At 23.6% G+C, this 21,627-nt stretch overlaps 3 protein-coding genes, 1 long non-coding RNA gene and 2 other non-coding genes across 6 annotated transcripts; 3 read left to right on the top strand and 3 right to left on the bottom strand.

The window, feature by feature from the left end:
* Positions 1-5,939: 5,939 nt before the first annotated feature.
* LOC128955266 (glycogen [starch] synthase-like) lies at positions 5,940-8,290 on the bottom strand. The gene has a single exon (XM_054300920.1). The coding sequence runs from the start codon at positions 8,193-8,195 to the stop codon at positions 6,024-6,026; it is 2,172 nt and encodes a 723-aa protein (XP_054156895.1). The 5' UTR covers positions 8,196-8,290; the 3' UTR covers positions 5,940-6,023.
* A 1,221-nt stretch (positions 8,291-9,511) lies between these two features.
* Positions 9,512-14,652, top strand: LOC128956272 (chymotrypsin-like protease CTRL-1). The gene is made up of 5 exons (XM_054301969.1): positions 9,512-9,884; positions 12,917-13,036; positions 13,421-13,487; positions 13,557-13,995; positions 14,479-14,652. Exons 1-5 carry the CDS (start codon positions 9,512-9,514, stop codon positions 14,650-14,652), a joined length of 1,173 nt encoding a protein of 390 aa, XP_054157944.1.
* Positions 14,653-15,762: 1,110 nt separating this feature from the next.
* Trnav-aac (transfer RNA valine (anticodon AAC)) lies at positions 15,763-15,835 on the top strand. Its single transcript has one exon. It is a non-coding gene; the product is annotated as a tRNA-Val (tRNA).
* Positions 15,836-16,230: 395 nt separating this feature from the next.
* LOC128955385 (proteasome subunit beta type-1-like) lies at positions 16,231-17,508 on the bottom strand. The gene is made up of 4 exons (XM_054301055.1): positions 17,262-17,508; positions 17,083-17,190; positions 16,863-16,944; positions 16,231-16,799 (listed from the first exon to the last, which is right to left on the bottom strand). Exons 1-4 carry the CDS (start codon positions 17,333-17,335, stop codon positions 16,377-16,379), a joined length of 687 nt encoding a protein of 228 aa, XP_054157030.1. The 5' UTR covers positions 17,336-17,508; the 3' UTR covers positions 16,231-16,376.
* A 2,819-nt stretch (positions 17,509-20,327) lies between these two features.
* Positions 20,328-20,766, top strand: LOC128955517 (uncharacterized). The gene is made up of 3 exons (XR_008484498.1): positions 20,328-20,379; positions 20,477-20,542; positions 20,630-20,766. It is a non-coding gene; the product is annotated as an uncharacterized LOC128955517 (long non-coding RNA).
* A 734-nt stretch (positions 20,767-21,500) lies between these two features.
* On the bottom strand, positions 21,501-21,619 carry LOC128957365 (5S ribosomal RNA). The gene has a single exon (XR_008484548.1). It is a non-coding gene; the product is annotated as a 5S ribosomal RNA (ribosomal RNA).
* Positions 21,620-21,627: the final 8 nt, after the last annotated feature.

Consider the following 21,627-nt stretch of genomic DNA (forward strand, 5'->3'; position numbering starts at 1 on the left):
GAGAGAGAGAGAGAGAGAGAGAGAGAGAGAGAGAGAGAGAGAGAGAGAGAGAKATTTAATTTATTCATTAATAATAATTATAATAAATTAAATAAATTTTGATTTTTTTTTGGTTATATTTTATAGGTTACTAATACTGTATATAAACTACTGTATACTAGCTTTTATGTATTTGATTAGGACTTAATTTTTTTTTTTGTGTAATACTATTACAAAATTGTATAAATAAAATATAATAATTTTTGGACCAAAAAAAAATTACTAATAATCAAAACTAAACTTATTATTCAACATCACATTTGATATATAATATAATATATATATTTAGTATTAAATAATCCTTGAATTTTGGTTATATTATGCAGAGATTTGATTCAAAAAATCAAATAAAAATAAATACAATATTAGTAGTAATTATAGTAACAAACAAACTAACAAAAAAAAGTTGATATAATCTATTGCACACATAATTTATTAGTGATTTTTTGTTGGTGTAGTTGTTTTTGATAGCTAACTGTGCATTTTAATTAATATTTGATTACATATAATATATTATATTATCGTAATAACTGTCCAAAACTGGATTTTAATTTTAGTCTCTCTTTCTCTCTCTCTCTCTCTCTCTCTCTCTCTATATATATATATATATATGTATATATAGCTGTCTCTCTCTCTCTCCTACACTAAATTTATAATTATAATTATATCATTATTAATACTATTAATACTACAGTATATATAATATATACCATTAATAACTGCATAATAACTAATTAAATTATAATTATTATTTATTTATTTTTGATTATCAAATAATTTTTAAAAACAATTTTTTTAGTTATTAATACATTTAATACATAATAATAATTATTAATGTTTTGTTGGATAACTTAATTTTTAAAATTTGAAAAAAGTTGAAATTTTCAAGGTAATATAACAAACAAATATATATATATATGTAGAAATAATATTGTATTTTTTTGAATATCATTATTATATTTTGATTTATATTTTTATAAAAAAAATTTATTACTAAAAAATTTTTTTGTTTAAAATGCATTATGATGTCATTCAAATTAATACTTTAATAATGATGAATAATAATTAATTTAATATCATAATAATAATAATAAAAATATAAATGATATATAATTTTCATTGTCATTAACAAATCAAATCTAAACAAACAGTTATTATAATTATTATAATAATATTATAATCAATACAAATAACATAATAAAAATGTTGTGAATAAATCAAATAATCAAATTAAAAATTGTTCAAGATAATTTTATTTAACAAAATTTAAATACTACTAAAAAATTGTTAGTAGATAATAAATATTTTAATATATATAAAAAAAATATTTCACATTATTTTATTTATGCAAAATCATATATTGAAAATAATGCTAGAAATTTAAACATTAATTATATAAAAATCATTTTATATTATAATATATATATATATATATATATATATATATATATATATATGTTTATAAATAATTTTTGAAAAATTTAAGAAATTATTTATTCTAACAAAATATTAGTCAAAATTATAAATCATATCTTAATATATAATATTCAATATTAATAAATATATTGGGAAAACAATGACACAAAAAAAATATTAGTGATATATATATTTTTTAGGAAATTTTTTTATATATAAATATTTTTTGATTAAACTTTAAATTATTGTTTAAACTTATGTTATGACATACTATTTAACTCTAATTCAATTCAATTGACGTTTAATGTGTTATTGTAAGTAATACACTGTAAGCAATGTATATATATTTTTTAAATGAAAATAAATTATTTATTTTTTGAAAAAATCACATTAAATTTAATTAAAAGACCTTGTTATACAATTTATTTTTAATAAATATAAAATAGTTAAATGATTTATATATATATATAACTATAGTTATTTTATAAGTGACCCATAAACATAAAATTCAATATATATATATATATATATATATATATATATTTATATATATATTGTACAACTAATATCATTGTATAATCTTATATATTATATAATACAATATATTATACTACTGTAATATCTTATTTAACATTAATTTTTTTTGCTATTATTTGTCAATTATTTACTATAATATATCCTAAACTATATACAGTATACTGTATATAGTAGTAATATATATACAATACATACAATATACACATACAATATAAATAAAACACTATTAGCTTAGATATTATAAAACATTAATTTGTTTTATATAAAGTTAATTTTTATAAACAATTTCAATCTAAATTATATTAATATAACATTTGCGTGTCACTAGTGAAACATCCATGAAATAAAAAAAAATATATATATATATATTTACTACACGTGTAGACAATTATCAAAAAAATAACAAACAATTTATTTAATAAAAAACAATTTAAATTTTTTTAACTTAACTCAAGAGTACATTCTTTACTAAAAATATTTAGTTTAATAATATTTTTTATTTTATTTTTTTTCTATTAATGTCTAGACTCTAGATTAATAACTCCGTTAAATAGTAATATAAACCATAATTTTTAATATATAATTGAAAATTTCTAGTAAATATTATTATTATTCTATAAGATCCCCCCATATATATAGCTATTGTAATAATATATTAGTGAAAATTACAGATTACATATTATACTGTATTATAATATATATATATATATTATACTACTATACAAATGGGATCTCTATATATACTAATATATTCAAAATAAATAATAATTATTATAAGTTTTATTTTTTTTTTAATTATTCATTATTTAATTATATATTTAGTTTAATGTTATTAAAACAGATTTAATTTTTATTTATTACTTATAATTATAATGTATTTTTTTATACAAAATTAACACAGATAGAAAAATTTTTATTAGAAATTTTCTAGAAATTTCTCAATTATTTTTCTGATTTTTTTGCAAAAAAATAAACTTGCACGAATTACAATTAGTTGTTTACTAGTAAACTAACTAGACTTGTTTATCATATAATTTAAATAAATTGTTTCAATCAATTAAATTGTAATTTTTTTATATAAATAAAAATTATTTATTTATTTAAAAAAATTGTTTAACAATAAAATTACTATATTTTTTATATACTATAAATATTTTAATTTTTTATAAAAATCACAATAATCTTTAATGTAGTTAATAATAATAAAAAATTTATTATTTTAAATATGAATTAGTTGAACATATTTTTTAATAAATAGATTATAGATTTTATTTAATTTTAATTATTGATATTGAAATTAATATTTGATTTTTTGTTTGTATAGTATTATATCAATAGCTGCTAAATATTCAGTGATTTATTTAATTAGTTATTTAACTATAAGTAGTATATCATTTGATAACTTTATGATACATATGATATACAGTATAACATTACTAATTTATTTTTAATTTTTTTTTAAATAATAATTATAACTTGTGATAATAATTTATATTAAACAATAATTAATAATAAAAATCATGCATACTAATTTAATTTGTACTAGGTTCAAATGTGCAATCTCATTTTTTAAATAAAATTGTAAAGTTTATCAATTTATCATATAATATACATTAGTTTATATAGTGGTTTAAAATCAATGTTTAATAAATGCAAAAGAAAATGTTTTTTTAATGTTAAATAAATTGTAAAAATTATTTACTAATAACATTATTTAACATTTGAATATAATGTTTCTGAATTTAAATAATTATAAATATTAATTAAAAAAATAATTAATAGATTCAGAAAAATATTATTACAAAATATTTTTTCGATAAAAATAATAATAATAATAATTACCTGTTTATGTTTTGTATAAAATAGCATAATTATCAAAATTCAAATATCGCAAACATAATACATTAAAATTTATTTTAAATAAATCCGATTATATTTTTATTAGTATTTTTATAATAATTTATTTTGTTTAAAATAACTCATAAATAAAACAATGTATAAATCAATCACTTTTACTGTCAATCTATTAAAAAACTTATAAATCCACTTATTATTTAATAAAAAAAAATATTATTCAATATATATAAAAAATATTATATATAGTATAAATAACTTCATTAATTACAAAATAACAAATACAATAATAATAATAATAATAATAATAATAATAATATCTTATGTTTGATTGTTATGTTTTATAATTATTTTAAATATAATTATTTTTTGTTGTTGTTTTTATTTATAAAAAGTATGCACTTAATATAATTACATTTTTTATAATTAAAAAAAATTAATAAATCTTATTTAGACTAAAAATAAACGATTAGATAACTTAATATATTTATTATATAACAAAAAATAATATATATTAATATATATGATATATTTTTTAACTACATTTCCCCATACAATGAACTATTGAATATATATATATATATATATATATATATATAGTATATAAATATATATTAATAATAACTACTTTTACTCTAATATATCGTGACTTTACCGATGAAATCTATATAAAAAATACATTAGTATTGAATACAAAAAAAAACTCAATAATTATAGACAATATACAGGTGCAGACATATATACAAGACATCAATTTTCAGTTATAGTTTTTCACATACCTGTGCATTATTACCATTACAGTACACAGTTATACAATTAACTATATATATATATATATTTAATTTAATAAATTACATTGGTGACACTTTGATGTCATCACACTTTTTTGTTGTTGTTATATACTTATGTTAGAAATTAATTGTTTAATAATGTCTAATATAATATTAGTTTGAAGTAAACTAAACAAAAATAATAAAAATTATTTATTATTATTGTAAATGCAATTTATTTATTATTAATAATTTTTTTTCTCTCTCTTTACTAAATAATACTAATACTAAACAAAATAATAATAAGTAGTTATAATTAAAAACACACAAAAAAATAAATATTTCTATTTTTCTTAATAATATATGCTTTTATTTTTACTGAAAAATATTACTATTGAATATTTTTTTTTAATTTTATGTATTGTATTATATTCAGTATTTTTTTAATGAATTTAATAAAATATTTTTTAAAACATTTTACTGTTTACTGTTTACTATAAATATAAAAATTTTCATTGATTTTATATTATGGAAAATTTTGTCTTAATTTACGATACTTTTTAATGATATATACAGTATAGTCTATTGTATGCTAACCTTATTCATAGATAAATTATATTTATAAATTATTCAATACACTGGAGTCATATAATTTTTAATAATTTATTTTTAATAGTTTTATTGTTTTTAATATTTTATGAATAATAAAAGTTAAACAAAAACAAACATTGAACTTGAAATTTAAATGATATTTTTATTCAGGTATTTATTTTTTTAATACTAATATGCAGTATATTTTTATGTAATATTATAGATAATGTTAAAATGCATAATATTTTTTTTAAATAATTTTTTATATGACTAAATTATATTAATCTACAGTATATATATAACCGGTAGTAATAATATTATTAATTAATTTTTATTAGATAATTATAATTAAATAAAAAAATTATAGTACTAATGTTTATTTAAAAATCAATATTATTTTTATTTATTAATAAAAGAGTTATTTATTAATCTATTAAATTATTTCAACAAAAAAAAATACATTTTAAAACCTACTATTAATTATATTAAATAATAATAATAACTAAAAAAAAATACTGACAATTACTTAATTAAATATACAAATAATTAGTAAATATTATTTTATTTTTATTAATAAAAAAGTTGTTAATTAATCTATTAAATTATTTAAACAACAACAAAAAATAACTACATTTTAAAACCTATTAATTAATTATATTAAATATTTAAAAAAAATACTGACAATTACTTAAATTAAATATACAAATAATTAGTAAATAACTTTTTTTTCGGTTGAGATAAAAATAATTTTTATATATAAAAAAATTCAAACCAATCAATGATTTAATATATTATTAAAACACATATATATTTGAATCACATATTGATTGAAGCACCGGTACGTTGCGCTGCTGGTGCTGACTGTATATATTTATCTAATACATAGCCGTTATGATTTTCATCAGTATTTTTGGCCACTACCTGTCCGTCCTCATCACCACTAGTACTATCGGCACCACCACCAGCACTGGTAACACTGGTTCCCGGTTCGGACAACGGACGCGAATAATAGCACATTTCCCTATTCGGCCGGTCAGTGTCCTCCTCCTCCTCCTCCGCGGTGTCAATGATTACATCCGGGTGTAGCCGATGTAGGGCCAGATTTCTGGCCACTCTATAGTAGGCACTCAGATGTTTCCAGTCCAACAAATCGTTCAACCGATCGGTACGGTTACGTTGTATACATCGTTGCCTATCGGATAGTGTGGTAAAGTCGTACATATATTGTGTCAACTCTTGGACCGATTGTTCGCAATTTTTCGATCGGCGATCAACAATATAGATACCGTAGGCCATCGGATCGGCTACGTGTTCGCTGATAAAACAGCCAAAACCCGATAGATTGGATGTAACCGACGGTATACCCCAAACGGTACATTCGGCTGGTGTATAGCCCCAGGGTTCGTAATAGGAGGGAAAGACACCTAAATTACAGCCGCGAACAAAGTCTTCGTAGTCGATGCTAAACAATGGACTCGTTGGCGACAGAAAGTCGCCGTGAAATATGACTTTTACCCGATCTGACCGATCGTTGAACAGTCGGCATCGGCGGATGTGACTGAGGACAGGATCCGTATGATCGTCGACCATATTGTGTGTACTGATCGGTGGCAGCGATGATCGCTGCGATGCATATATACAACGCTTGAGTTTAACAATATCCGATTGGTTGACCAGTTCCTGCAGATCGGGTACACGACCGCCGAGACACTTGTCGAACAATCGTTTGCCGAAGTTGACCTGCAGTTCGCCGATAGTTTCGCGCAGCTGTTTGGCCACTGCCTGACCGCGCAGCGATTCAATGTTATAGCTGTTGGTTACGGCCGGAAATATGAAAAACGCCACAACCGTTACGTCACTGCCCGTCGACTTTAACTGATGATTAAGTCTGGCCAGCGATTCGATGAACATATCGGCTCCTTTGTTGCCGAACTCGTAGCGGCCACTGATGAAAAAGTATAGCGTTTTCTGGAGATCAAAGTCATAGTGGCCGAAGAAGTGTCCCCTAACAAAGTCGTGGATCAGCTCTTTGCTCGATGTGTGCCGATTCTGGAATTCGTGACCAGCGATGGCCGACTTGACGGACAAACCGTTGGGCGTTACTATACACGGTCGACGTTTCAGCAGATACTGGGCCTCCAGGGATGTAATTTCCGAAACGGTGGTAAAAACGTGCGCCGAATGGGCGGCCGCCCGTTCCAGACAGTATCGATGGTAGATCTGCCGGCGGCCGGCTTCGGCATCCAACTGGAAGTGTTGCAAATTGTTATAGAAGTCGATACTGGCGGCGCACAGGTATCGGCCCAGCAATGTTGCGTGTGTAGTGAATACGGTGGCCACGTCCAGGTGCCTGATCCGACACATAATCAGACCGACACCGGTCATCCATTCGTGAAAGTGGGCCAACATTAGCGGCAGCGGCGACGACGACCCATCGCTGTCCATGCGTTTGTAAAACTCGTCCAACAGTGTGACTACACTGTAACCGAAAATAATTGAATCGTTGGCCTCCCGATCGCCGACGGGTATGCCAATGTTGCACACGTTCCAGAAGTCGTGTTTCCATTCGTCCAGTTTCCAGGAGGCAACCGATCCGTAGTCGACGAGCAACACTTGCGGACAGCCGTCGATAAGCCAGTGGCCGTATACGACACGTATGCCCTGACGGGCGACTGCCTCCAGGACATCGCTGATGTGTTCCGGTGGCCGATCGCTGATTTCCACTTCCGTATTACCGGCCATCCCGTGGTTATACTGACCGACCAGAAAGTATTGGTCGCCCAATTCTTTGCAGCTGATCTGCGACTTTGATCGGATAACAGTGTAAATACCGCCCACTTTGTTGGCCACTTCGGTAGACATTTCGAATACCCAGCGATTTTCCAGCCGTGCCTTACGGCCCGAGTCCAAGTATTCGCTGCTGTGTTCCGATTGGACCTCGGATTCCGATCGGTAAAACCGTTTGGCCATTTGGGAAGCGCTTCTCATAATGATTTTGATGACTACTACTACTAAATTTATAACTAATCTATAGGTGCTTTAAATATGTCTAGACTTTAACATCTAGTGTATAACTAGGACTACTTGTCTAGTATTAGTATATATATATATAAAAAAGTTTATTATTATTATTAAAAATTATTAATAAAAAAAATTATAGTTATTTTTTTCAAACACGTGTTTACTATATTTTTGGAAATAAATAAATTTCTATTCAATGTATTTAATAAATTTTAGTACAAATATGTAAAGTATATATTGAATATATATATATATATATAATTAATATATATATATATATATATATATTTAGTGTAAATTTGTTTTTAATTGGTATATACTGGTACAGTACCACTAAATTTTTAATATAGTTTATTAGAGGGTTTAATACAAATAACTAACAACAACAACAACAACAACAACAAAAATAATACTTAATTTGATAAAATAATAGTAAATTATGGAATTTTTTCAAATAAAAATTTTATTTATCAGATATTAATTTAACACTTTAATAATATTAACTGAAAAGTTTTAATATAAAAGTTAGTATTATTTTTTTTAGATAAGTATTAGTTGTATATATATATATATTATACTATTACTAATTTATTATTATTATTATTATCTATTTAATAAATTTTAATTAGTTAAAAATAGTATTATTATTAATTTGTTAATAATATTTTATAATAGATTATTATTATTATTATTATTAATTATTTTCTGATTATTTTCAAAAAATAACTATTAATATATCTATTGACTATAGTATATAAGATGATTACAGTATTGTTTGAAATTTATTATTTTTATTTTTAATCATTTATAACTGTATGTTATTATTTGACTTATTATAATAATATTTTAGTTATAGATTTATGATTTATACTGTATATATAAATAGTTTATAAAATAATTAAGTTTATTTTATATTAATATTATAATATTATTTTAACAATAATTGTATAGTTTAATAAAATAGCGCGCATATATAAAATTCAATTTTTCAAATAAAAAAATCAATAATCAATAATAATAATAATCAGATATTTAACTCAAATAATTATTTTTTAATTATATCAATTATGATTAGATATAATAATAATAATAATAAACTATCGGTAATAGTAGTAGTACTATATGTTAGCATTTTGAACGTTACGCTATTAATAGAAAACAGTTGGTATTTGACAGTAGCTACCGGTGCGGTACCAATAGTTAGCCATAGATTATCACTAAATAATTATATGCTACCAAATATTGATTGGCAAACAAACAATGATGATAACCAGCCAGCAGTGATGGACAATCATCTCAAGGGATCAACTGTCGGTCGACAACAACCATCTAAACAAACAACAGCAGCGGACAGTCGTCAGCCGACAAACAATCGAGTGGCCAGGGATGTGGCGGCGGCGGCCACCAGACCGGCCAAAGATCAGTATATGATGTTCAATCCAAATGATCCGCCCAAAGTCGACTGGCCGTCGATGTTGAATCTAAACAAACTAACCGATCAACCGACAACTGTTGGTGGCCATACGACAACCCATGTTACCGATACTAACAACAACCAAACGGTTTCCACAGTTGAAACCCGCAATATTCAACAAGCGACCGATAGTAGTAGCACCGGTAGTAGTAGTAGTACTCAACCTAACCCCCCATCAAACAGTGTGGCGGCGGCGGCGGCTGAGCCGCCAAAGATTGATTGCAAACAACTATTTTTGGTCGCATACCTAACGCTTAGGAAATTTCTATGAATAAAATCCGAGAAAATTTCTAATTTTAAAGGAATATTCATCAAAAAAAAAAAAAATTAGTTTTTTTGTAGTGAAAAATATTTTGTTTTGTTTTGTTTTTTTTTCTCTCTCTCTAAATGTAATCTCAATTTATTGGGTGAAAAAAATATATCAATAAAAATATATATCAAATATATTGTATTATTTATTTTTAAACATAACATAAAATATATAATAAAAACATTCATATTTTTTATAACTTTAATAATATTTAAATATTTCATTTAATTATAAATTTATGATTCAATACATATACTGTATATAAATATATTGAATCATAAAATAATTAATGAGATATATTTAAAATTAAAGTTATAATAATATGAAAGTTTTTTATTTATTTTATTTTTGTTTTGTTTTAGTCTAAATACTATAATATTGACATATTTAAAAAAATAATAATAATTATTTTAGATATTATAATCAATTAAATTTAAAATAAAAATATCAATGTTTAGTCACATAAAGTTATCAATAATTTTGTTTGTTTTGTTTATAGATGTAATCAATTGATTATATTTTACGCTTAAAGGTTTTTGATTGACAATTATTTTTTGGGTGACACTTATATATATATATAAATTATGTCAAATGTGCTTAAATATTATGTAATTGAATAATTAATTTTTTTAGTAGTGAAATAATAATAATAGTAATTATAAATAAATCACATTTTTTAAACATAAATTCATAAAACAAAATAGTATAGGATTTTAAAAAAAACTGTTAATAACTTATAATATATTAATTATATTAATAGAAAATTATATATCAATATATTAATTAATAATTAAAAATTATTATTTTTAAAAAAATAAAACTTTCAATCCTTTAATTACTAAAATATTATATTTATATAAATATTTTATATAACAATAATTTATATAAAAAAATTATTATTGTTTAATCTGTTAATATATCACTACATAATAAAACAATAAAAAAATATCAAATATTATACATTATTTAATTTGTATAATGTTTTTTATAGTATTTAAAAATAATAATAATTAGTATTTATGTTTATCATATGATATTTACAATGTATTACAATTTATTTTTACTATACATATTGTATACAATATATACTAAAGGTTTAATCTATTAAATCTATTAATATATATATATTTCACATTATTTATCAATAACTATAAAAAAATATTTAAAAAACAAACAAAATATTATGTTTATAAATACAGACTATAATAATATTTGTTTTATTAAGTCATGTGAATGGGAAAAAAATTCAATAGTAATATAAAAATTATATAAATAAATATATATATATAATAATAATAATAATAAATGCCTGCATAATATCAATAAAAAAATTATACCAGCATTTTTTAATTAAATATAAATTTTTAATTATTACTGATAATCATGTGATATATTAATTTTATTTTTTAAAAATTTATGATAATAGTTTCTTTTTAATTAATTAATATTGTAATTTATTTTTACAGTTTTAATTAGCATTAGTAAATAAAATACAATGAAATATATATATATATTGAAGATTTTAAATAATATCTTATTTTTTWAAAATATTTTATATTAATTTTTTAGTCAAATAAAAATATATAAATTAAAGTTAACTAAAGTGAGAGTTAAAAAAACAAATATATATTTTTATTGTTTGTTTTAAAATATAAAGATATAATAAATCAAATTATTTATGAATTTATATATATATATATAACATAAATAAATACAGTATATTATCAAAAAAAAACTAATAATAATGACACCAATTTATATATTTAATTGGTTAAGTATTTTTTGTTTTATAACAATTTTACTGGTGATCTAATTACACAATTAATTAATTAATAATAATAATAATATCATACTTGTATTTGTAGACATACACTAATATATACACTAATATATATATACACTAATATATATATACTAATATATACACTAATATATATATACACTAATATATATATACTAATATATACACTAATATATATATATACTAATATAATAATAATAATAATTATAAATTATTATTACTCATCTACAGGATACTAAATTATATGATTAAACATATGATAAACAATTGCTTAGCATTGATTTGGTGTGAATTTTTTTAAAAATTTTATTTTGTTTTATTTATTAATTATTATTTTATTTATTTTTTATTTAAATATGATAATATAAATAAATATTATTATTAATCGGAAATTTATTTTATAGGACGGGGATGATTGTGAGGTAATTGCTAGACATACAGACTAATCATAAAATTATTATTAGTAGTAGTAGTATAGTAGTAGTAGTAGTAGTAGTAGTAGTAGTGAAAGTGATTTTTATTTGTATAATTAATTTATTTATTTTTTCGTGTCCTTAATTTGATTTCCCTATAAATATATGGGATTCAAATCAAATGTGATTTAATTTCAATTTTTTTTGTAATTTAAAAAAAAATATCATATCTATTGTGTTATTGTGTTTCTTAGTATTATTTTTTTTTATTGTTTTTGTTGGTATATCTGAATGAAGTATTTGTTGAAAACAATTGACAAATATCTACAATACGTCCATAAGTTTATCTGTTATTATTTTTTTTTTGAAAAAAATATTTATTAAATAAAATTAATTCATTAAACGTTATCAACAATCAAATAAAAAAAAATACTATGATTTTTATCAAGTTTTCATTATTATTATTAATAATTACATTATCATTAATAAAGATCTCAGGTTATTATTATTATTATTATTATTATTATTATTATCTATAATTAATAAATATATTTCTAAATTTGTTTGTTTTAAACAACAAAAAAATTTATTATTAATTATATTGTGATCTCAAATTATTTTTTAGTTAATTAATTGTTAAATTTATTTATTATATATATTATATATTTATATATTTGTCGACACATACAGTATGTCTAGAGTGCGGACAGTTTACCCATGTATTTACCGATCGTATTGTTGGCGGTATTAATGCCAACTTAGGCGAGTTTCCCTGGCAGGTCAGTATGCAGCGGCAACCCGGCTCACGTATGCCCGGCCGTCAATGGGTGCCCGGTCCGGGTTCGTGGCCATCGCCCGGTTCGTGGGGAGGCGTCCAGCAGCAACAGCCAGGCGCTCATTGGTCGCAACCGGTATTGCATACGCTACCCGTAAGGCCGACTCCGCCAGGTGGTTGGCCAACACCGCCGACCAGTCGACCCGTACCCTATCCACCTGGTGGACTACCTGCCAAACCTGTACAACAGTTGCCGCCAGCACAATCGGCTGCCACATCAGCACCGACATTCCCACCACCACCACCACCACCAGCAGCAGCCCAACCCCAGCCGCCACCCGTCCAACAGCCACATCCTCGTCCACCACTTCAACCGGCACCGGCACCGGGATCTCCATCAGTAACAACTGGCCGGTGGCAACACTTTTGCGGCGGATCTATAATCAGCGAACATTGGATACTAACGGCAGCTCATTGTGTGGAAAGGTATGTCCGTCCGTCCATATTATGTGTTTAATATATATTAAATATCAATATATATATATATAAAACTAGTATGAAATATACGTATACTCCCGGCTCGATTCGGATAGTGTTGGGCACAGTTGACTGGCGTAACACTCAGTCGGGTAGTCCGCAAATGATAGCCATCTCGCGTATTGTCGTACACGACGGCTGGAATCGTAATACTGGCCAAAATGATATTGCATTGTTACAAACGGCCGAACCCATACAGTTTAGCAAATCGACCGACGGTACCATAATGGCCAACAAAGTTTGCCTATCAAACAATGCCAATACCGAATACACTGGTATGGCTACATCATCGGGTTGGGGTTATCTCAATAAAAACTCCCGAGTATCGCCCGATTTGATGCGCAAAGTGGACATACCTATTGTCGATCATAATACCTGTCGCAATGCCTTCAATCGGGTAATAGCCGTCACCCAGAATCAGGTTTGCGCCGGTCAGGCGCCGAAAGGCAATTGTATGGTAAGTAATCGGTAATCGGTTTATCCGTTTTATTAGACACAAAACATACACATACACACACACATACACACACACACACACACACACACACACACACACACGTACACACTCATATTCAAACACATACACACTCATATTCAAACACACACACACACACACACACACACGTACACACTCATATTCAAACACATACACACTCATATTCAAACACATACACACTCATATACACACACATACACACTCATATTCAAACACATACACACTCATATACACACACATACACACTCATATTCAAACACATACACACTCATATACACACACATACACACACATACACACACATACACACATATATACACATATATACACACACACATATACAAACACATACACACAGAAACACACATACACTACATTAATACTAATATGTCTGATATATACGATATATATACATATGATAATATATATATATATATATATTAGGGTGACTCTGGTGGCCCACTGGTACAGACCACTGGCAATAAGGCCACACAGATAGGCATCGTATCGTTTTCCATACCCTGTGCAGTACACGGCTATCCCGATGTTTTTACCAAAGTTTCCCGTTATCTCGATTGGATTAATCAACACACTGGTGGTGTCGCCCGGGAAGGTTAACAAACAAAATTTATTTTCGGCAATCGGTTCAACATTTTTTGTCTACCCCAGTAAAAATAATGTCATTTACTGAATCTTAATCAGTAATTAGTATTTTTTTTATTATTATTATAATAATTAATGTAAAATAATTAATAAGCATAAGAATGAAAAATTATATATTAAATTAGATAAATATACACAAAAAAAATATAGTTAATAAAAAAAAATTAATTAATATAGAAAACTAATGATAAAAAATAACTGTGATTAAAATTTTTTTTTAAAAATTATCTAGATTATATATATAGAATTGTTATCTGTGTACATTTACTCTATTATAAATTATTTTTCATAATAGAGATAAGTGTTATTAATGTAAATATAATGTATTAAAAAAAGTTTATTTTTCTTATATAGTTTATTGAGACTATATATATGTATAAAATAAGCCCATATATCAATATATCATATAATAAATTTGAAAATTTTAATTTGTAAATAATTAATTTATATTAAATTTTACAAATCTCCCTGGATGCAATATCTGAAAATTATTAATATATATATATATAATAAATTATTATAAATTGGATAATTAATTAATTTTTGAAATAAAAAAAGGAGCATATAATAAAAAAAAATTAAATTAAAAAAATTGTTAAATTGTATATTTAATAGAAATTAACTTAAAATAAATAGATAAATAAAAATAAATATTACTGTAATAACAATAATATATTTATATTAAAAATCAAACTATTTATTATTATTTTTTTATATAAAAAAAAGATTAATTGTTTGATAATGTTTCGATAAAATCATAGTATAAACAAAATTTTTTAAAAAAATATTTTATAGTAGATTTTTTTTTAAGGACATTGATTGAAAATAAACTGTTAAAATACTTTAAATGATTTTTGAAATTGAATTAATTATTAATAAAAAAAAACTAGTTTTTTTATAGATTTAATAGAAAACTTGTTATTTTTTTTATCCCCCCAAAAAAAATAAATTAGTTTAAATAATACTTAAAAGTAATAGTATTAATAATAATAATAATAAAAAGCATTGATTTATACTAGAAATATATATAATTAAATTTATTTGTAATACCAGTACTATCAAGCAGTACCTGTGGTGTAGTGGTTATCACATCTGTCTAACACACAGAAGGTCCCAGGTTCGAAACCTGGCAGGTACAGTGGTTTATTTTTTTTTAATTTTGTTGCTCTATATTTTTTTTCTAGTAATTACCATTATTTAATTACTGTATAATTTTAAATATGATAATAATATACTAATTAAATATAATAATAATAAGATACTAACTAAATATAATAATAATAATATACTAACTAAATATAATAATACTAATAATACTAATATTAATCTAATCTATATTATACATATTCGACTTATCTAGTTAAATTTAAAAATTTCAATATATGTACAGGGACAAAAATAAGTGATAAAAATTTACTAATTAAATAAATTAATTTAATTAAAAAAAATATTTCAAAATACAAATATTAGAAAATTTTAGTAAAATATTTGTTGTGTTTATTAATAATTATAGCTAAATATATATGAAATACGGTATTAATAATAATAATTATAATGAAATTGTTTATTATCGGTGTCTTAATAAAAAAATAGACACAAAAAAAACACACAACAAATATTGTCGCCGACGCCGACTCTATAGGCCAGTGATCGATAACTGGTCGGTCGGCCGCCGGCCGCTAATCGCGACGCAATGCCATAGTTTCGGTTTGAATGCCGTCTTTAGTGACAATACGAATGTCCACCGAATCGCCGCAATAGATATCGCGTTCGGAGGCCGATATAAACACATCTTTAATCAAATTCTTGGCCGATTCGAGAGTCAGATCGCGGGCCGGGACGCCCTCCTGATTCTTGAGGCCAACCTGACTGTCCAGTAGTGGCTGAATCAACGCCGACGACGATCCGCCAGCCGTATAGGTATTGCGTTCGCAATGGCCGACCGGATCGTAGCTGAATATACAGCCGCGACCATCCGTGTCCAGACCGGCAACAATATTGGTTATATAGTACGGAAAAAAGCGTTTGTTGTACAACATATTGGACAACAATTGGGCCAACGCTGGCGTCGATATTGTCTTATTGTGGTCCTGGCTGTACATCTGTTCAATTGTTAGGAAGTGTTAGCAACTATTAAATGGCCGACCGATCCGATCTGGACTTACCGTAAGCCTAGCGTCCAGTACTTTCCGAAAGGTCAAGATATCGCACCAGCAGCCGGTTGAGCCTAATATACATTTCGGTGTCCTAATCGGCGGCGGCGGTAACAGTGGTGGTCATCAACATATAACAAAAAAAAAGTGTTTACATTAGTTAGTGGACAACTATCGGGCGGTTAAATTGATATATTAGCCGCCCGTAACAACCCGTAACAAACAACCGTACAGTTCAAACAGTTTTGTCTGATCGCGGGTCAAGATCTGAAATCCGGTCGACAGTCTGGTATCGGAACCAATGACCACAAAGTCTGGGCCGGCCAGTGCAACAACAGTCCTGTTTCGGGTCAGACAAAAACAAATCAATCAATTGGTCACAAGTTTTATCGGTAAAAATCTCTAACTTACCCGCCGTTGTCGGCGTACGGCTGAAAATGATGGCCAACCGGTCGCATATCGGCATTGATTAACGTATCAAACATATTGTGTGAGTGTGTGTGTGTTGTGTTGTCCACGGGATTAACGGGTTTGCGGCCAACAATTGATTGATCGGTAAAATTGTTTTGTTAAACAAATTGATGTTTTTATTTGCAAACGGATTAATGACTCGACGTTTTTGAAAACATTTAATACAATGAATAGCAATAATAATAGCAATAATAACAATAATATCAACCAATAGATGGCATTGTTTTTTTATAATACAGTATTTAAGTAATAGTAATATTAAATAAATAATAAATATATTAATTAAATAATTTTTAAACAATTTTTATTTAAATTAATTATTAGCCGCGATATTCATATTTATTTTAATACTAAAAATATATTTTAATTATTTTTTGTTTTTGTTGTAAATCAAACAAAAATTACTAACAATTATTTTTTTTTTCTATTAATTACTAACAGTTATTAATATTATAATTTTAATTTTGAAAAACAAATTTTTTTTAGCCGCGATATTCATATTTATTTTAATACTAATAATATTTTTTTTAAGTTTAATTATTTTTGTTTTTGTTGTACAATCAAACAAAATTAACTAACAATTATTTTCTATTAATTACTAACAGTTATTAATATTAATTTTAACTTTATATATAATTTTGTTGTTTTATAAATATTATACATTTTTAAAATAATAATAATAATAATATAAATAATGCCTTTTGTATTAAAACAAATTTAATTAAATTTATTTTATTTTTTAACTGTAAATAATTAAGTTTAGTTAATTGTTTAATCATTTAATATATTTTTTTCAATATATATTATTAGTAATAATATATATTGAAAAAAATATATAAGCATTATATAACAAGTAATGACCGTTTTAGTACATCAATTTTTACGTTATTATTATGATGCAACTAATAAAGATAAAAATGTGATTCTTTTTAAATAAAAAAGGTCGATTATTTATATTTACATTTTACAATTATTTGAATTTAGTTTTTCTATATTTTACCAATTATTATCATTTTAGTAAAAGACATTCAAATTTGACTAAACAAATTTTTTAATTATAGTGATTATTTAAATGTTATAATAATAAATTCCAATGTGATAATATTTCATTAAATAATATTAGCCTAGATGATTGTTCAGAAAAGTTTTCAAAATTTTAATATTAATATTTAAAATTTTATAATAAAATAATTGTCAGAACTAAAGCTAAATTGTTTAGCATTATATTGTTACATATAATTGTTAAAAATCTAAAGTTATCATGTTATCCGTCTAACAATATACTTGACTTTAAATGCCACACTGTTAGAGCTAGCTTGTTTCTTCTTAATGACAAATATATAAAAATAAATATAATGACTTTTTGTAATTTGCTGAATCATGTACTATATCTTATAAAATTATGTCTAACTTTTTCTTTAAGTGAGATATATTTAATTTTCTTTCATGAATAGTATGTATATAAGTATCTACTAATGATAAGCAGAATTATAAAAAACAAATTTATATTTAAGTAGATAATTTTATCTTAAAACTAAAAAATTTTCGTTATGTGTGATAATTTCAACATATTTTATTATTTGATTGAAAATATCTATCAATTTTATAATTATTATATCAAATGACATATATACTAATATATAATAAATAGTTTATATTTAATATTTAAATTTTAATAAAAAAAACAATTGAATTAATCTATGATGCTTATTTTATTTAAAAGTATGTGATTTAAAGAATTTAAAAAACAATAAAAGAGTCTGAATATAAAGTTATTGTTAGTTGTAAATATAGTCCTGTTAGTGTACTTTAAGATTAATTTTAAATTGTATTTTTAAATATTTGTTTAAACAAATTACAATTAAAACTATAACATGATGTAAAAAATGTCATTTTTACTTTTTTGCAAAAAATACATATGAAAAATTTTTTAAAATGACATTGTTTATTTACCTAAATATTAGGCGATAATCAATGAAACAGATGTAAATTTTATGATTTTTTATCATTTGTAGTTTTCGAATAAATTAACTTTAAAATTTGTTTTAATTTCGGACAGTTTCAATTGTAGAATACTTATATTAAATGATTAAACAATTAACTAAACTTAATTATTTATAGATATTATATTAATATAAAATAATTTATTACTGTATTAATTTTGAAAATTTACTAAAATTATTTAATATTATATCTATTAATATATCTATTAATTATATTTATATTTAATACACTATTTAGTATCATAAGTAACTATTTATTTATAAATTTGTTTATAAATTATTTTATATTAATATAATATTTATTAGGACTATAAACAGGATCTATGAAAAAAATAATAGATATATATATATATTATTTATTTAATTAATAATTTATCAGTATAAACAATTAAAAAAATTAACTTGTTTATAATAATAATTTTGTACTAGTTTAATTAATTATAAATACTTATTTCAATAAATATTTTTTTTATTATTATTCTAAGTAATTAAATATTTAATATTACTTTTTTTAAATAAATATAAAATATTTGATATTGTTAAAAGTTATCAGGCAAAAAAATTTAATAGTAACAAAAATTTTCCATTACAAATATCTTTAAAAATTAGCAAGATAATACAAAATAAATATAATTAACGGTAAAATAATATTTATTTATTTTATTTATTATTTTTTTTTTTGAAAACCTTCAAAGTTTTTTGGTGTTTACTCTATTTGTTTTTTATTGATTACAAAAAAAACAATTGATAAAGGTTAATTTTTCTATTATTACATAATATGTTTGTAATATTATTATTATTATTATTTTTATATCAAATATCAATATTATAGTATTTGATTAAATAATAAACAATATATTTGTTTTTATTTAAAAGTATACATTATATCAAAAAAAAAGTATATAAACTATGTTTGGCTCAAAAAAAAATTAATTGCAATTTTAATTTAATAATAATTACTAGTTTTTTTAATTAATAAAAAATAAAAACTATAATAACTATAGTAATGCATTCAATAACTATCATCACTTTGTTTGTTGTTTTTGTAGCCTATGGTATGAAATTTACTTAAATTATTATTTATAAATTAATTATTAAAAATTATTATTAAAACTTATTATTAAAACTTATTATTAATAAATTAATAATTAGCTAACTGTGCTGTTATGGGTCCTGACTTTGTTAACACTGTTCAAGATATCAATGCCTATACTATTGGTATTTACCGAATATTTTTTAATTAATTATAATTAATATTATTTTTTAATTTATTAAATATAATAATTAATTAATTGATTTTTTTAGGACACATATTGGCCGCCAATGTATCTACCAATGAAAAGTCGGGCTCATTTAGTTGGGATAATAATTGTTGGCAATGCAGTTGGCCGTGTGAGGGGGCCCGATGTTGCGATGGCTATTACCCCCAGTGCTGTAAAATCACCCAGTGCAGTTGCTGTCATGTTTAGCATCAGGCTAAATAAAACTATTAGCTCAAATACAATACAATTGGTTAACAATTTTTAAAAAAAATATTTGACAACTATTTTTTGTAACAATTATTTTTAATGTTACTTAATGTTAATGTCTTACTGTTTTTAATGTTATTTTTAATGCATTAAATAAATAAAATTTTCAACAAAAAATAATAATTAAATAAAACATTAAGTATAAAATTTTCAATATATTATTTTACATTAATAAATATATTATAATTTATGCTTTTTAAATAACTTTCTAATTAATTTTTTTTTAAATAATAATTTTGTAGTAAATATTTTTATTTTTTAGTAATTTATATTTATTAATTTTATTTAATAGTATTTTTAGCAACTATCTAATTTATAATTATTTTATATCAATATTTGGTGAAAAAAGTAAATTTAAATGCAATAATAATAACTTTTATTTATTTATTACAAGATTTATTATGTTAAACAATAATTGCTAAATTATACCATATTTTATATAAATTTTATATAACATAAAATTAAAATTAAAAAACATTTTATATAAATATATATATATATATATATATATATATATACCGTATATGAGATAATAAACATAATTTTTTAAAGTATTTATTATTGTAATTATTAATTATAATAATGTTTTTAATTATATATTTTTTAAAAAAACAAACATGTTTTTACAAAAATAAAACAAAAAAAAGTGTCTAGGACACCCGGTATTCCCAGGTGGTCTCCCTCCCAAGTACTAACCGGGCTCGACGCTGCTTAACTTCGGTGATCGAACGAGAACCGGTGCTTTCAGCGTGATATGGCCCTAGACATTAGCAC

The sequence above is a fragment of the Oppia nitens genome, unplaced genomic scaffold (assembly GCF_028296485.1).
Source record: "Oppia nitens isolate AA-2021 unplaced genomic scaffold, nextdenovo-longstitch-racon4-pilon3 scaffold12_pilon_pilon_pilon, whole genome shotgun sequence".
Taxonomy (NCBI): domain Eukaryota; kingdom Metazoa; phylum Arthropoda; class Arachnida; order Sarcoptiformes; family Oppiidae; genus Oppia; species Oppia nitens.

What these genes read in the sequence shown, in the direction of transcription:
- LOC128955385 (XM_054301055.1), bottom strand. Translation starts at nt 17,335, where the DNA reads ATGTTTGATACGTTAATCAATGCCGATATGCGACCGGTTGGCCATCAT. An exon ending in CCGTACGCCGACAACGGCGG is followed by an intron (nt 17,191 to 17,261) that starts GTAAGTTAGAGA and finishes GACCCGAAACAG; the next exon opens with GACTGTTGTTGCACTGGCCG. An exon ending in TACTGGACGCTAGGCTTACG is followed by an intron (nt 16,800 to 16,862) that starts GTAAGTCCAGAT and finishes ACAATTGAACAG; the next exon opens with ATGTACAGCCAGGACCACAA.
- LOC128956272 (XM_054301969.1), top strand. Translation starts at nt 9,512, where the DNA reads ATGGACAATCATCTCAAGGGATCAACTGTCGGTCGACAACAACCATCT. An exon ending in ACCTAACCCCCCATCAAACA is followed by an intron (nt 9,885 to 12,916) that starts GTGTGGCGGCGG and finishes CGACACATACAG; the next exon opens with TATGTCTAGAGTGCGGACAG. An exon ending in GCAGCTCATTGTGTGGAAAG is followed by an intron (nt 13,488 to 13,556) that starts GTATGTCCGTCC and finishes ATATAAAACTAG; the next exon opens with TATGAAATATACGTATACTC.
- LOC128955266 (XM_054300920.1), bottom strand. Translation starts at nt 8,195, where the DNA reads ATGAGAAGCGCTTCCCAAATGGCCAAACGGTTTTACCGATCGGAATCC.